This window comes from Myotis nattereri, assembly GCF_964212035.1.
Source record: "Myotis nattereri genome assembly, chromosome: 6".
In the NCBI taxonomy this organism is placed as follows: domain Eukaryota; kingdom Metazoa; phylum Chordata; class Mammalia; order Chiroptera; family Vespertilionidae; genus Myotis; species Myotis nattereri.
Genome location: NC_138081.1, coordinates 25,600,395 through 25,617,727, shown reverse-complemented (window position 1 = coordinate 25,617,727; position 17,333 = coordinate 25,600,395). Strand labels below are relative to the sequence as shown.

Here is a 17,333-nt window from a genome sequence, read left to right as displayed (position 1 = left end):
CATTCCTTTTAAATAAGGACTGGAATATAACCTAACCACTTCTCAGTACAGTATTGTAGTTGCTAATATTGTAGTGAACGATTACTCTTGCCCACTTTGGGGGTCAGCTTTCTGCTGCTGCTGTTCTCTCCTCTGGCTGAAGCCAGTCGCTGTCATTGGAACCGCCTCTCACAGCCTTCCTGTTCCTCTCTGGCTTGTTTCCTCCTAGTCCTCTGCAATTTAGGGATGTATATGCAAAAGCTTTAGTAATTACACATAAAAGAATTAGTGCAATTTTAAGGAAAGGTTTAAGGTGTTACGCTTCCATAGCTTTGGTGCAAAAGTTTCGCAGCAGCTGTTTCTGATGTTAATGGATATTTTTCACTTTTGTATTTCGGACTCCATTGCATAAAGTTGAGGTGGTGGGTATTAGTGTGTCTTGTTAAAACCACTTTAGTTTGATTCGATATAATGATTTGTCACATTGTAAAGAAAAAAGAGTCATTTTAAGAAATTATAAATATTGCTGTCTTTTGGGCCTAAAAACAGCAGGGAATGTATTTACCTTGAAAAGATACTGAAAGGACATCCCATAATAGCTTTTGAAAGTCAGTAAAGGAGTGAAACAAATGTTGGCTTGGGCGTGAAGCAAGCCTGTGCTCAAAACAAGGCTCCAGAGTGTTGAGAGCTTCGTGACCTCGGGCTAGTGATTTAGCTTCTCTGTCTCCAGTTTTCTCAACTGTAAAACGGCATGATAATACACAGTAAACAAGATTGTTGATTTGAAATAGGATATGCAAAGTACTAACAACAATACTGGCACATAGTAAGCGTTCAATAAATTTAATGTTAGAGCTTAAAAATTTATTTGGAAAAGTGGAAGCCTATACACACACACACACACACACACACACAATTTAAATTACAGGAAAGATGACAGAATTTATTGTTCTTTTTTTTTTTTAAATATATTTTATTGAGTTTTTACAGAGAGGAAAGGAGAGAGATAGAGAGTTAGAAACATCGATGAGAGAGAAACATCGACCAGCTGCCTCCTGCACACTCCCCACTGGGGATGTGCCCACAACCCAGGTACATGCCCTTGACCGGAATCGAACCTGGGACCTTTCAGTCCGCAGGCCAACACTCTATCCACTGAGCCAAACCGGTTTCGGCAATGTTCTTAATGTATTAATAGGGTATCAGAAGGAGAGGAAAATTTTGGCACAATGCTAGAGATACATTCATAGAAAGTCTTAAATTTCAGCTGGAAAACTAGGAGGCTTGACATTTGAAAAAGTCACTAGAGAAGCCTGTGGGAAGGAGTGAAGATGGTAAAAGGGACCAAAAAAAAAATTGATTAGGTTAACTGGTTGGATTTAAAGACTGGCAAGAGGATTAGGCATTAGACACAGAAGAATATGTGGTAGCAGTCAAGGGATGAACCACTGGAAGCTAGGTTAAGAGGTGGAAGAGCCAGGCCAGTGTGGTTGAGTGATGAGCATCAACCCATGAACCAGGAGGTCACAGTTCAATTCCCAGTCAAGGCACATGCCTGGGTTGTGGGTTTGATCTCCAGTGGGAGGTGTGCAGGAGGCAGCCAACCAGTTATTCTCTCTCATCATTGATGTTTCTGTCTCTCTCTCCCTTCCTCTTTAAAATCAAAAAAATATATATATTTTTAAAAATAGGTGGGAAGATTTGGGACATTATCTAAATGATGAACTGGAGAAATGTTTTTCTGTTAGACTGTAAGAAGGGAAGAAAAGTAAAGCATTTACTGTACTCTATTTTAATAATTGGTCTAAAAATTATGTTTTCTATTGATATTAAGAGGTTTTATTGGGTGCTAGTATTTTCCATAATTAAGGTGAAATATTTCTGAGGGTAACGTCATTTAGGAAAGGCAATATTATATTGGAACATCATTACTGTGTTTTCTGTGCCTCATGTATTTATGAGTGTTGTGGTTTCTGGAATTATTCTGTTATTATAAAATATTTTTACATTTCAAAAGAGAGTATGTGGCAATATGAGAAGAATGTAATTTTAAATTCTAAGGCAGATGTTAAAGAATACAAGTATGCCTTTATAGAGTAGTTTTAAACTTATTAGCTTTTGCCTTTAAATTATGTTTTTCAGGTTGCTGCTGGGGCCACAGAGATAGCTGTTTTTGGTGCTGCATCTGAATCCTTTAGCAAGAAGAATATTAACTGTTCTATTGAAGAAAGTATGGAGAAGTTTGAGGAGGTTGTTAAGTCTGCAAGGCACCTGAATATTCCAGCACGAGGGTATGAAATCCCACTGATTCTATTTAGTTAACATCAGTTGTTAAAGACCATTTATAAACTATCTAAACATTATTTTATCAGTCATAAAGGTATACCTAGGGCGTCTTATTTGTTCTTTATGTGATCAGGGCCACTGCTATATAGTCGCACATCTCATTAATATCAGTTAATGATTACAGTGTCCCTACGTCGTGCGATGTGTAATGCAGTTGGGATCCAAGGGACAAGCATGCAGACCTGATGTTGTTACTCATTTTATTAATACTGAAATACCTAAATGCAGCCATCATTTTATCTCAGCCCAGTGTGATTTAATAAAGTGGTATAAACTCATACCAGCATTTAGAAAGGAATCATCTAATGTGGTTTCCAAATACTTAAAAAAAATGTTAGGAACCTTAACTGTATTCCTTTAAAGAATATTTTATTTAGAAGTCCAATAGAGTATGTAAAACAAATGTGAGTCTTTGAGCTACACTGGGAAGTTGGGCCCAGCATTTCACCCAGTCAGCCTCCCTCTCCGCAGCTGACTTTTTCTGGGTGACCCCAAAGCTGGGTATATAGAAAAGGAAAAGAGAAAGAAAACCTCTCTCTTGTCTGCTTCCAGGACCAGTAGTTGCAGCATCTATTGCAAACAGGTTCTATGAAATGTATAACAAGCCCTTTATTACTTAAAGAAATTGTTGGCCTGGCTTGTGTGGCTCAGTGGTTGAACATCAACCTGTGAAACAGGAGGTCATGGTTCCATTCCCAGTCAGGGCACTTACCCAAGTTGTGGGCTCGATCCCCAGTAGGGGGCGTATATGAAGCAGCCAATCAATGATTCTCATCATGGATGTTTCTATCTCTCCCTCTTCCTTCCTCTCTGAAATAAATAAAAATATATATATTTTTAAAAAGTTATTTCTAAAACATTAATTTTCTATTGAGTTTTATTATGATGGATATGTTCTAAACAGATCATACCATCTTAATAAATTCAAATGCATAGCATTTTTAAAAGAAGGCTGAGTTCTGCAATTGAATTTAGATGCAGGTTGTACTTCCTTTTGTTTAGGTGACCAAAGTTCCTGGTGGCAGGAAATCTTCAGCAACTAATGAGAAAGACAAGTGAATCCAATGTTGAGGGACAGTATTAGAAAACGATTAGAATTCAGCTAAGGTTATTGGAAGGGCAAGTGGAATTAGACTGTACCATCGTGAACTATCTTGGTGGATTGCATACTTTTGTTTAACATTTTTATTTCTATGTACTATGTTTCCAACATGAATTTTTTTAAAGATACAAAATTATTTTTGTAAATAAATATATGCATAACATGCAAACACATAGAAGAAAAAAATTTAAAAATGACATAATGTATTTCCATAGACGGAAAATAAAGGCTGTCTGTTACTAATGCAAAGTTATAAAACCACAATGAAAAAGAAGGGCTGTACTGTAAGATTCTAAATTAAAACATAAGTTGTTTTGTCTCCTTTAGATGAAAGAGAAAAAATAAAGGAGCTATTCTATTTCCATAGCATGTAGGTTTGAGAGTAAAGTAATTCTCACTGGAAAATTGAAAAAAAAACCCCACATAAATATGAGAAGTAAAATGCATGTGCAGCTTACACATCAACTAGGAAATTCTCTTAATGTTGAAGGATGGATGTAAACATAAATTGTATGATATCAGATTTTTATTATCTTAGTTTTCCACTTATAAAACAGAGTAGGTACTGTAATAAAACTAACAGAAACCCTAAATCCTTTTTAATATTGGTTGTTGGATAATTATTACTGATGTCCCAGCAATAAAGAAACTTGTAACCATCTCACAATTGTAAAAAGCTTCCCAGGCTTTGACAGGAAGGGCCCACAAGTACAAGATGGAGAGGTAGCACTTGGTCAAATTAGTTAGAAAGTACATTGGAGACTTATGGTAGACTTATACTATAGGCACATGTATACTGCTCAGTGCAAATCTGGATGTTTTGGGACAGATTTTCTGAAACACTATTCACTTTTAGAAATATGCCTTTCAGTATGTGAGTTCGCTATTTATTTGTGCAGTTGAAAAGCATCTTCTTCCTGCCCCAGACTTTTAAAGAGTATAAATTAGATTTTGTTTTCACTGGAGATCTGGGCTTTAGGTACTCATTATTAAAAATCATAGGCCACTGGTACTCATTTAAAGAAAAGAGCCATACTCACTCAACTACGTGAAGCTGAAGTAGATGCTTCAGCCTGTCTTTCTATGGCAACAGCTGCATCAACATGTTCTTGATCATCATCCAGAAAATTTATGTCGTCAGCTGTTGGATTTAAAGGCCATAAGGCACTATGCATTTTATAAATGCTCACCATTTAAATTTTTATAATAACAGTAAACTTTCATTTGGTCAAAACAGCAGTTTTTATTAAAGTATGAATGCCAATGTTTGATTTCCTCTCTCCTGAACACACTTATGCACATCCATGTGTACACATTTTTAATACATGCTCAGAACTTTAGATAACATCTGGGACACATTGGAAAAAGACAGCATGCCAAGTCATTGACATAAAATGCCGAGTCAGCTAACTACTGCTATATATACATTATATGTGAATGAGCAGTGAAATGTTTACATTTTGGACTTCATTCTTTAATGTGTAATTCACATGACATGTTTAAAAAAATCTCAGTTATATTTTTATTATGTCTAAATTTTTAAAAAGTTAAAAAGACAAAGAAGACTAAGTGCTTTATAAATGTAATCATTTTCTCTCTATATCAATGTCATTTATTGAAAGAATCATCTCTTCGTTGGTAAAGATCCTTTTTAAAATTGAAATCCTTCAAAATATCAACATAGTAGCTCTACTGTAAAATATAAGACATTCTGGTCTTATTCCTTTTTGTTTAAAGTAAGTGTCAACTCTTTAATGAATCACATGCACTAAGTGTTTGTGACAAGAATCATATGCTCAGGCTCTTTGTGAGAATATTGATTTAAAAAGGAAACTACCACTGAGGCACCCTTAGCAATTTTGCTATTAAAATGCTTATAAATGCATATGAAAAATTACAATTCACAGGTCAGCAGTAGTGCATATCAAAGCACAACCTTTTTACATAATCATTTTAGGCCTCTTGTTCTGACTTGGAATGACTTGATCTATGATTAACCTCCTGAAAGTCTGAGCCTACGTGAAGGTAAAAAACAAAACAAAACTGTACTGTAAAAATAGTTGTAGGACCCAAACAAAATTATTCACCCATTGTTTATAAAAATTTTAAAATACAAAAGTATTTGACTGTGAACTGTAACTGCACTATTTCTTCTCAAATTCCCAGAAAAAAATTAAGATACAGAATAATAAGAACAGGGAGTAAAAGCTAAATTAGTAATTAAACTAATAATGACAATCACAGATAATGTTTAGATACAGAAAAACAAAGACAGTTGTAGGATGTGATAATGTTTTACTCATAATTTTAAATGAGGTAAATTTATTGGTTTATAACATTATACAAGTTTCAGTTCTACATTATAATTCAACTAGAGGCCAGGTGCACGAATTCGTGCACGGGTGGGGTCCGTTGGCCTGGCCAGCGATCAGGGCTGATCGGGGCTGGCTGGCAGAGGGGAGGGACTGTAGGAGGTTGGCCGGTCCGGGGGGAATGGACCATGGGAGGTTAGTCGGCCAGGGGGAGGGATTGTGGGAGGTTGGCTGGCTGCAGAAGGTTGGCTGTGGGAGCGCACTGACCACCAGGGACAGCTCCTACATTGAGCATCTGCCCTCTGGAGGTCAGTGTGCATCATAGCTACCAGCCAGTCATCTGGTCATAACGGTCACTTAGGCTTTTAGATAGATAGATAGATAGATAGATAGATAGATAGATAGATAGATGATATCTGTATTCATTACCAGCAAAAGTCTCCTTTTCATTCTTCATCATACATTTGACCACCTTTATCCATTTTGCCCTTCCCTTAATCCCCTTTCTCTCTGGTAACCACCAATTCATTGTCTGTATTTGTGAACTTATTTTTGTTTTGTCTTGTTTTGGTTAGTTCATTGCTTTCTTTCCTTTTTTAAAAAGTATTCCACATATGAGTGAAATCATAAAATTTTTGTTTTTAATTCTGATGTATTTCATTTCACATAATACCTTAAGGTCCATCCATGGTGTCGCAAATAGCAATATTTCATCTTATTTATGGCCATGTAGTATTCCATTATGTGTATACCACATCTCACATACAGCCCCACACACGCCATACAGGTGCCATATCTTCTTTATCCACTCACTGACTGATGACCGCTTAGTTTGCTTCCATATCTTAGCTAAACTATCTAATAAAAGAGAAACATAGTAATTAGCCATACCTCCGCTACCCTTCCCATTGTCTAATCAGGGCGATATGCAAATTAACTGCCAGCCAAGATGGTGGCCGGCAGCCAGGCAGCTTGAAGCGAACATGAGGCTTGCTTGCTTCAGTGACAGAGGACTCCAGTGTTCCCTGCCTGCTGCTGCCGGCCTCTGAGCTTTCAGTTTGAAACATTGTTACAAATATAGAAGCTAAACAAAACCCCAGAAACCTGCTTTCAGCCAGCCAGGATCTCAGAGCTGGAGTTGAAACAGTGTTTCGATTATAGAACCCAAACAAACCAGATACCTGCTTTCAGCAGCCAGGCCTAAGAGCAGGAGCCAAGCCTCAGAGCTAAAAAAAGAATAAAAAAAGAAAAAGAAAAGAAGGAGCAGTTGGGAGCTTGACTCATCCGAGAGCCTGAAAACAGCCCTCAGCCCCTCACCCAGACTGGCCAGGCACCCCAGTGAGGACCCCCACCCTGAAGGGTGTGTGACCAGCTGCAAACAGCCATCATCCCCTCATACAGGCTGGCCAGGCACTCCAGTGGGGACCCCCACCCTAATCCAGGACACCTTTCAGGGCAAACCAGCCAGCCCCACCCATGCACCAGGCCTCTATCCTATATAGTAAAAGGGTAATGTGCCTCCCAGCACCGGGATCAGCGGAGCCATGAGGCCTCCCGGCACTGGGATCAGCGTGACAGGGGGCAGCGCCCAAACCCCCTGATCGCCCTGCGGCTCTGTGTGTGACAGAGGGCGGGGCCACAACCTCCCTATCCACCCTGCTCTGCATGTGACAGGGGAAGGCGCCCCAACTCCCTGATCAGCCCTGCTCTGTGCCTGATAGGGGGGAGCTCCCCAACCACCTGATCACCCTGTGGCTCTGTGTGTGACAGGCTGCGGCGGCCCCAACCCCCTGATCGGCCCTGCTCTGTGTGTGACAGGGTGCTGGGCACCAACCGCCCCCCACGGGCCCTGCTCTGTGTGTGACGGGGTAGAGCCATAACCTCCCCATGGGCCCTGCCCTGAGTGTGACAGGGTGCGGCGCCCCAACCCCCTGATTTGCCCTGCTCTGTGTGTGACAGTGGGCGGTGCCCCAACTCCCCTATCGGCCCTGCTCTGTGCGTGACAGGGGGGAGCTCCCAACCCCCTGATGGGCCCTGCTCTGTGCATGACAGGGGGGAGCTCCCCAACCCCCTGATCGACGCTGCTCTGTGTGTGACAGGGTAAGGAGCCCCAACCCCCTGATTGGCCCTGCTCTGTGCGTGACGGGGTGGTGCCGCAACCTCCCCATCGACCCTGCCTTGAGTGTGACAGGGGGTGGTGACCCAACTCCCCAATCGGCCCTACCCTGAGCATGACTGAGGGTGGCATTGCAACCTCCTGATCAGCCCTGCTCTGTGCATGACAGGGGGCGGCGCCCCAACTCCCCAATCGGCCCTGCTCTAAGCCAGACCAGGGGCTGCACCTAGTGATTGGGCCTGCCCTCTGCCACCTGGCGCAGGCCTAAGCCAGCAGGTCGTTATCTCCCGAGGGGTTCCAGACTGCGAGAGGGCACAGGCCAGGCTGAGGAAACCTCCCTCCCCCTTGAGTGCACAAAATTTTGTGCACCGGGCCTCTAGTTATAAATAATGCTATAGTGAACACAGGATATATATACCTTTTTTTGAATTAGGGTTTTCATATTTTTCAGATAAATGCCCAAAAGTGGAATAGCTGGATTATATGGTAGTTTTATTTTTAATTTTTGGAGAAACTGTTTTCCATAGTGGCTGTACCAATTTACATTCCCAACCAACCAAGCCTAGAGGCCCCTTTTCTCTACCACCTGTCCAAGGCTTGCTATTTCTTCTTGATAATAACCATTCTAAAAGGTGTGAGGTGATATTTCATTGTGATTTTGATTTGCATTACCCTAATAATTAATGATATTGAAGAGCTCTTTATATGCCTGTTGGCCAACTGTATATCTTCCTTGGAAAATTGTCTATTCAAATTTTCTGCCCATGTTTTAATCAGGTTTTTTTTTTATTTTTATTGAAACATTGTATGAGATCTTTACATATTTTGGGTATTAACCCCTTATTGAAAATATCATTTCAAATATCTTCTCCCATTCAATTGGCTGCCTTTTTATTTTGTTGATGGTTTCTTTTGCTGTGCAGGGGCTTTTTAATTTGATGTAGTCCCATGTGTTTATTTTTATTTTTGTTTCCCTCGCTCTTGGAATCAAATCCACAAAAACATTGGTCTTAGCAATGTTTGGTCCAGGAGCTTGGTGCCTATGTTTTCTTCTATATAATCTATGATTTGAGGGCTTACATTTAAGTCTTTAATCCATATTACTGGTTTTTCCTTTGAGAGATAGAGATAATTTATAACTCAATGCATTTATTAAAAAACTTGCAACCTGATGTTTGCTCGTCAAACCATTAGGCCATGATGTACATATTGTATTTCCTATCTTTCCTTGTCTAATGCAAAATGTCATTTTGGATTCGGATCCGGACCCTGAAGGTAATAGCACTCCTATTGAGTGAGATAATGAGCCTCTTATTTATGACTCAGTTTTTAAAATACACAGTGACTGGCAGGCAGTGTTTCTCAAGACTGATGTAACAAATACCTTCCATGGGTCTGACTTACACCAATGGAATTCACTTGCACACATGGCACCATCTTCTTCAAATCATAATTTACCAAAATATGTTACAAAAAAAACTCTAAAAAACAGACATCTGTTAAAATTTTCATTCATACATGTGGTCTGTATGAGAGTTTGTACTTTTTTAAATCTTACTAGTAGATATTATTCCATCACTGCTATGTGCTAGAATAATACATACCCAGCAATAGTTAATATGTATAAGCTGTGTTTGAATAGTCATATCTAAATAGCCATCATGAAGAGCTTTTGAGGAAAGAATGTGTTTTGCATTTCTCATAAAATTAGCATTTTAGAGCAAATGGAGAATTTTAGCAGAATTGTTTCTTGAGACCCAAGGGACAGTCTTGATTTCTTATATCATCTACAGTGATAAGTGCACAATAGCCTCTCAAACGTTTTTTGTTGGTTTATTAGTAATGGAATTTTAATGGAATAGGTTGATATATTCTGCACTAGTATGTCAGAGCAGCTCATATATTTAATATCTTGATTAGACATTGCATGCCATCTCATCACTCTTGTCATTGTTTGTCTCATCTGATGTTGGCATGGATGACTCTTCACTTCAAGTGATGGTGACATTCATTCAAGATTTTATGAATCCTTTTTCTTTTGTTTTGCCAAGATGATTGGAGGAACGTGACTGTGGGGAGGTAGACTTGAGTAAGGCTTAAGTGTAAGTGCTTTTTCGCGATTCAGTTCTACTATGTAAAGTTGTTACAGACTTGGATGCCTTAGGTTTGCTATTTATAATGATTTTCACAATACAGATGCTCCTCAATTTACAACAGAGTTGTCCCAATAGACTCATCATAAATTGAATATATCCCAACTTCAGAATGCATGAAGTACGCCTAACCTACTGAACATCATAGCTTCCGCTACCTTAAACATGCTCAGCACAATTTCATTAGCCTGCAGTTAGGCAAAATCCTCTCACACAATGACTACACAGTCGAGTATCATTTGTTTACCCTCACGATCGCATGGCTGACGGGGAGCTGCAGCTCACTGGCTCTGCCTGGCATCATGAGAGGGTGTTGTACTGCATATGGCGAGTCTGGGAAAGATCAGAATTTGATATTCGAAGTGTGATTTCTACTGAATGCCCATGTTTTTCTCACCATCCTAAAGTCAAAAACTAAGTCGTACCAACGTAAATCAGGTATTATCTGTACTGATAAATGGCTTCAACAAACACACATAAAACAACTCTCAACTCATTCCGCAGAGTTTATTTTAACACTGCACTTTTTATTAATTTTAACACAATTAGCTTCATTATGATTGGGGATTTCTTTATTACTCTGTCATCCTAAATAATGTTAAACTTGGTTCCAAATCTGAACTTCCAAATCTGTGCTATCATCTCTAGCTATAGGAGTTAGAATATCAATAGCCTGCATCTAGCTATACATTTATTTTATAGGTAATTTTATAGAAAATTATTCAGAGGGTGGAAATGACATTTTAGCAAACATATTGGTGCATTAATTCATTCAAGAAATAATGAGTGTTTTCTGTAATGTAGTGCCTTGTGGTACTATGTGGAGTATGAAAATGAAAAAATTGTCTGATTTCAGTGTTACCAGAAGAATGGTAATAATTATTATATTGCTCAAAAAAAGGCAAGTGCAGTAACAGAGATACAGATAAATCCTATTAAGTTTAAAGTAATACTATTTAAAATATTTTGGAGATATTTGGAGAAAGTTCATGAAGAAGGTTTTAACTGCAAAATAAAGTCATTAAAGATAGGTAAATATATGAAATATACTCAGAAATGGTGGCCTTTTTAATCAGGGTAGGAAATCTACAAAGAGCAAAGGAATAGTGAAGAGGAATCTCAAGAAATGTTTGGGTAACAGGAAGAAGTTTACTTTTACTGGAAGAGGAGTTTTGGAGGCTGTGAATGGAAGAGAGGAAGAAAGTTACACTGAAGCCCAGCTGTTGGGGCTCAGTACTTGAGCGTCAGCCTATGAACCAGGAGGTCACAGTTCAACTCCCAGTCAGGGCACATGCCCGGGTTGCAGGCTCAATCCCCAGTGTGGGGCATGCAGGAGGCAGCCAATCAGTGATTCTCTCTCATCATTGATGTTTCTATCTCTCTCTCACTCTCCCTTCTTCTCTGAAATCAATAAAAATATACTTTTAAAAAAAAAAAAGTTACATTGCGTTTTCACAAATTGCTGAACTTGAAAATTAAGCTTGTTTGGTAGACAATGGCAGGCCCGTAAAAGATTTTCAAAGTGGAAAAATATGTAGTGAGATCTATTCTCTAAGAATATCATTTTGGCAATAGAACCTGGAGGGAAAATGAGCAGTAAGAGACTAGAGGCAAGGAGAGCATGTAGGAGACGTCTATGGCTGTCCTGGAGAGGGGACACAGGGGCTGTTGTGTGTACTTGGGCTGTCATTGGCAGAGGCCACATGCTGTAGAGGCTGCAGGAGAAGAATTAGCTAAACTTCGAATATGTTCTCAAAGGTGACCTTTGAGTGATTTAGCAGGACAGACTTTGGAAATGACTCTGGTGTTTTTTTTTAAATGGGAAATGCGGGGGAAATAGGGATGAGCATCATTTTGGACAGATTGAGCTTAATATGTCATCTGAATGTTGCAAGCAATCGATTCATAATATTCATGAGATTGGAAGTTGTCCCTGGAGTTATCTGCATATGGTGAGAGAGAGGAGGACTGAGCTGATGCAGGGACTCCTTTTTCTATTCCCATTGCAAACACAAAAATATAACAACTTTTAAAACATATAGCCATTCTAAGAAAAGAAAAGTCCCAAGATTTTATCCAAAAAAAATGTGATTAGCATGCCGGTTGATGCCACTAACACATGGGTATCCATCCTAGCTATAGTCCCTCATGGCTTAGAAATAGGATTTTAATGTCTACAAGAGAAAAGATAGATGTTCTGCTAAAACATGGATTTGTAACTGAGCGTTCTTGGAGCCTGAAAACACTTGCTTGCCAATGCAGTCACTGGAACCTATGCCATGTATAGTGTGGATTTATAACACATGGGTACTGTAGAAATCCAACTAGAAATTAAGGCAGAAATTTGTCCAGGGACTGGTAAAGATCTCAGGGCAAGGGCAAGGAAGTCAGGTTTCCTTCTTAGGGACATTTAAATAATGCAAGACTCTTGTGGAACTCCAACAGAAACTAAAATCGCCAGGAGAACACACTAAGTAAAAATTATAAATTTAACCACGAGCCTTTCAAAGATGGGTAAAAATGCTGTGACATAGTAGCCAGGAAATTCCTGAGATTAGATACTGTCAGGTCTCTTGAATATCACTTTTTATATAAGGGACTCAATCAGGCACTCCAGATAAGGCGGTATTACTAATAGCTGAGTGGTTTTCAACTTAACAAATAATGGAACTTTAAAAATAATTTTAAAATATTAAAGATTGGATTCCATTTTCTAAGTCTCTGATTCAACTAGTTTGGAGAGTATCCTATTCACCAGGGTTTGATTTTGTTTGTTAAGCTCCCCAGGTGATTCTGTACAGCTGAGTTTGAGAACCACTGCCGTAAATTATTGGAAAAGAGTGGAGGTCTAGAAACTGCTGTTAGCCACTAGTCCAAGTAGACAAAGCAGCATATTTTCGCACTCATGATAATGCCTTCCTTTTTGCCAGTGGTTGACAAGCTTTTTCTGTAAAGGCCAGAGAGTAATGTTTTAGGATTTGTGTTTCTGATGGTCTCTATTTCAACCACTCAGCTATGCTGTTACAATACAAAAGTATCCATGGGTTATAGCTAAACAGATAGGCGTGGTTTGGCCCAATAAAATTTATTTGGTAAAGAGTGGTGAGGAGGACTTGCTTTGTGCGTTAGTTTTCTGCCCTCTGTTTTAGAGTGTTAAAGTGCAGTGACTGAACACAGTTGAGAACCATCACATTCACTTTGGAGAAAGTAGCCCCAGGTATAAATAGGTTAAAGAAGTGACTACCCAACTTACAAAGATGGAGAACATAGAAAGATGAAATATCATGGAATGTGAAGACCAGGCAAGCCATAGGCCTGGAAAAGACTAGCAGGAAAACTTGAGTGAATAAAAATGTACTCAGAGAGACTTAGGGTTATGGCATAGAGTAGTAGCTATGGCCAGATAATAGAAATACAGGAAAGGTTAGTTTCATATTGTTTTGCATTTGCTATTTTTTGCTTATTGTGTTTTTCACATTTAGAGGAACAGCATATAAATGGATGGCTTGGGTTTTCTATTTAATCACATCTAAATATGTTGGGTTCAGATTCAATGTACTTTTATTTCCAACACATTATCTATAATCATTATATCTGAATTAAAAAAATAATGCCATGTGATCCAGCCATCCCACTTCTAGGAATATAGCCTATGAATCCCGAAACACTAATTCGAATGAATACATGCATCCCTATGTTCACTGCAACTTTATTTACAATAGCTAATGTTTGGAAACAGCCCAAGTTCCCATCAGTAGATGAGTGGATGCAAAAGCAGTGGTACATTTATACAACGTAATACTATGTGGCCATAAAAAAGAAGGAAATCTTCGTTTGGTGACAGCTTGGATGGACCTGGATATTATTATGCTAAATGAAATAATCCAGTCACAGAAAGACAAATACCCTGTGATCTCAGTTATATGTGGAATCTAATGAACAAAATAAACACGAACAAAATAGAACCAGAGGCAAGAATACATGAACAGACTGACAGCTGTAGTCAGAGGGGAGGTGGGTGGGAGGACTGGGTAAAAGAAGGTGAAGGGATTAGTTAGAACATATATGCATAACTCATAGACACAGACAACAGTGTGGTGATAGCCCTAGGAAAAGGGAGGTGGGCTAGGTGGAGGTGGGCAACGGGGGAGTAAATGGGGATGGAAAGAGACTTTGCTTGGAGTGATGGGTGTGCAATGCAGTGTGCAGATGATGTATTTTTGAGTTGTACACTTGAAACTTATATGCTTTTATTAATCAATGTCACCCCAATAAATTCAATGAAAATATTTACTCTTTTACATCCTTAGACCTAACCTTCTCTAATGTTATGCTTGCAGAAGTACATTTTTCAATTTCACATATCTTGATCACATGTATATATTAATCAAACAATAAACTTAGTTTCTAGTAATCAGAAAAGCAGAGAGATGGGCTCCCTGTCCAGCAGGACTGTCAAATTTTACTTGAATTTGCCCTCTTTCTCCTTCCTTGTCCTTATAACGGCTTATTTAATGTCAAAACACAACTTTATTCATATTTACATTGAAATTAGGTTACATCTTTAGAATCAATGGATATGGATCGAATTTACTATATATTATATTTTCTTACTCCAAAACCTGTAATGAAATCCATCGTGTATCTTCCAGTTGACAGCATTTTAGAATCAAGGAAATACGATTTTTTCTTCTCTTCTGTTTTTGCCTCCACCTTTCTTCTGGTAACCACTTCTAGCATTCCCAAGGAGTTACATTTCTGGAAAACAAATCTGATCTTGTCAATAACTTACCTAATAATTTTGAGTGCCCCCAAGTAAGTTTGAATGATCTCAAAGTTTAGACTCTTGGCATGGCATTCAAGGCCCTTGCTAACTAAAACCTCTCATATTCTGGTCTGAGGATCTGGATCTGCAGCCTCATTTCCCACCACCTGCCTCTTCCTCCTGTGAATTGCTTCATTCCTGACCATCAGATGCATCATGCATGATTTTAATACAAGCGTTATAAAGTCTCTGAGGAAAGTTTAATAAAATAGGATTGGTGTTGAGCTGAAAATAGTGAAAGCAGACTTTTTCTAAAGCTTAATACTTTAAGATGGAAATGTATCATTGTCCTTGCAGGAAAGGCTTGACTTTTAATATTAAATTGTTGAAGAAGCTTATAGAATATCCTTATCTGGAACCTTTTAAAAGCAGACTGGACGCTCTTCTGTTTGGGATGATTTAGGTACAGCCACGAGAGATAAACAAGATGAACTTTGAGATTGTGGCCAGTTCTAAGAGTTTTGGGGTGATTAATGACTCTCTAAATGAGGCCAAGACATCCAGATGGGAGTGAAGAGCAAAGTTCAGTTAGTCATCTACATGATCTTTCTCTGTGGTTCCAAAAACCTGGATAGTTAAGAGTTGAATGTGTATACTTATTTAAATCAAACTATATTTCCCTGGTATTTTCCGCTTTGAATGTACACATGTTGCTATAGTAGAAACAATCCCATAGGATAAGCACCTATATTTTATTCCCATCTACCATCAAATAATATGTATCAAATTGTAATTATTAGGAAGATAAATATGTGAGTTAAATTGAAAATGTTCTGAAATTATTTTTGTTTGGTCTGAGCATAAAACTATATTGAAAGATGTAAAGTAAAATTTCTTGATTTTTTTTGGGGGGGGCTATTGCTTTATTTTCATAAAATGGAAAATAGGAAGTGGCTTATCCACTATACTCATATTTATATGGTTCTGTACTTTAAATCTAGGTATGTGTCTTGTGCCCTGGGCTGTCCATATGAAGGAAGCATCACACCGCAAAAAGTGACAGAAGTAAGATATGCCTTTGGTTTTCTGATTCATGGTAAAATGATGTATGCTATTTTTAAAAGGAGTCTATTTCCCTCACTATTTAGTGCATCTGCACAACAGAGACTAAAGGGAACCATGGAGTGGGAGTCATGTGATTGCTTAACTAATAGTTTCATTTAACACTGAGGTCCTATATATTGCCTATAACTGTTCAGAGTTAAATAACATTTGAGTTTCATCTTTTGGGTGGTCCAAGGTGGAGGGAATAAAAGTGTCTGCTTTGCTTCTCAGTGGGCAGACCGCAGTGAGTGTCCTTCCTACCAGTATGTCCGGGCAGTTTGTGCACACTTCAGCTTTGCCTTGGTTGCTCCAGTAGCATTCCTTTGTTCTCCTGCATACTTTCAGCACATGTATGGAGTATACACAGGACTTTGTTCCTTTGGGATCCTATAGCTCTTACTGCTGAGATTCAAGATGCTATTCCAGAACGATTTACAGGGATAGATTAGTCAGTTAGGACTTCTTATGAAAGTTCAATTTCAATCACTGTTCCTGTTTCTTAATAGATAACAATGGATGCAAAATGCTCAGTCTTTGAGATTGTATCAGACTATCTCAGAGACTCTTTTATATATGAAATATATTAATGTGCACCTGTTCATGTTCATAAATTTGTTAATGTGGTACTAAAGCAGTGAAGTTGGTACAGTTAGAAATCAAAATTTAGGCTGGGTAAACTTTCAGTTTGGCTAAAGCCAGTCCTATTTTTGTGTATTTGAACTTCTGAAATGCAGTGCAGATTTTTCAAATGAGGGAATAGCTCAGGGTCCATTATTTAAGCAAGACCTTTGCACACAGAGGCAAATATACCATGAGATAACGAAGCAGTTGTAGTCCTTCACCCTCATGGGATCCTTCATAGACTGTTAATGTGAATTCACAATTACGTATTTTTGTCTTAAAGAGCACTTCTAAAATAGTGTAATTTCAGACTCCACAAAATCTAACCCAACTCTGCCTATACACCAGACCCCTTGCTCTTCTGCCTCTGCTGTCTCTGGATGGACCACACCTACCCTCGGGTTCTCCATTCCTGCACCAGTATGCCTGAGCAGTTGCTGAAAAGAATTATGTGACAGGCAGATTAGAAACATTACAAATTCAGCAGCAGCAGCCTTTAATAGCCTTCTGTGTTATTCTAATATATTCTGTAGCCAACTCACTCTCTTACTTCCTGAAGTGACTGATGCAACCTGTTTGCACTCTCTTGTCCTTTAATTCTCTAGTTCTTCCCCTCACTTAGTCCCTGTTTAGATTCCTTCCCGTTTGCACTTGAACATGTTCAAGCCTCTTCTGTCTAAACACGTTCTCCCTTAATTTGGCATCCTCACCTAGTTATTGACTCTCTTCATCCTCCCGCATCTAAGTTTCTCCAAAAGACTGTCTACAGTGGTGGTGTCCACTTCCTCTTACGCCCCTCTTCATTATACCCGAGTTGACTTCTAAACCATCCATC

The 17,333-nt window shown here is 38.8% G+C and overlaps 1 protein-coding gene across 1 annotated transcript in view; it reads left to right on the top strand.

Annotated features, from left to right (window-relative positions):
* Nucleotides 1–17,333, top strand: part of HMGCLL1 (3-hydroxy-3-methylglutaryl-CoA lyase like 1) — a 168,490-nt gene that overhangs the window by 77,865 nt on the left and 73,292 nt on the right. Inside the window, exons 5-6 of the mRNA XM_081094834.1 lie at nt 2,122–2,270; nt 15,775–15,838. Coding sequence (XP_080950960.1) covers nt 2,122–2,270; nt 15,775–15,838 — 213 coding nt within the window. The remainder of the gene's footprint in view (nt 1–2,121; nt 2,271–15,774; nt 15,839–17,333) is intronic.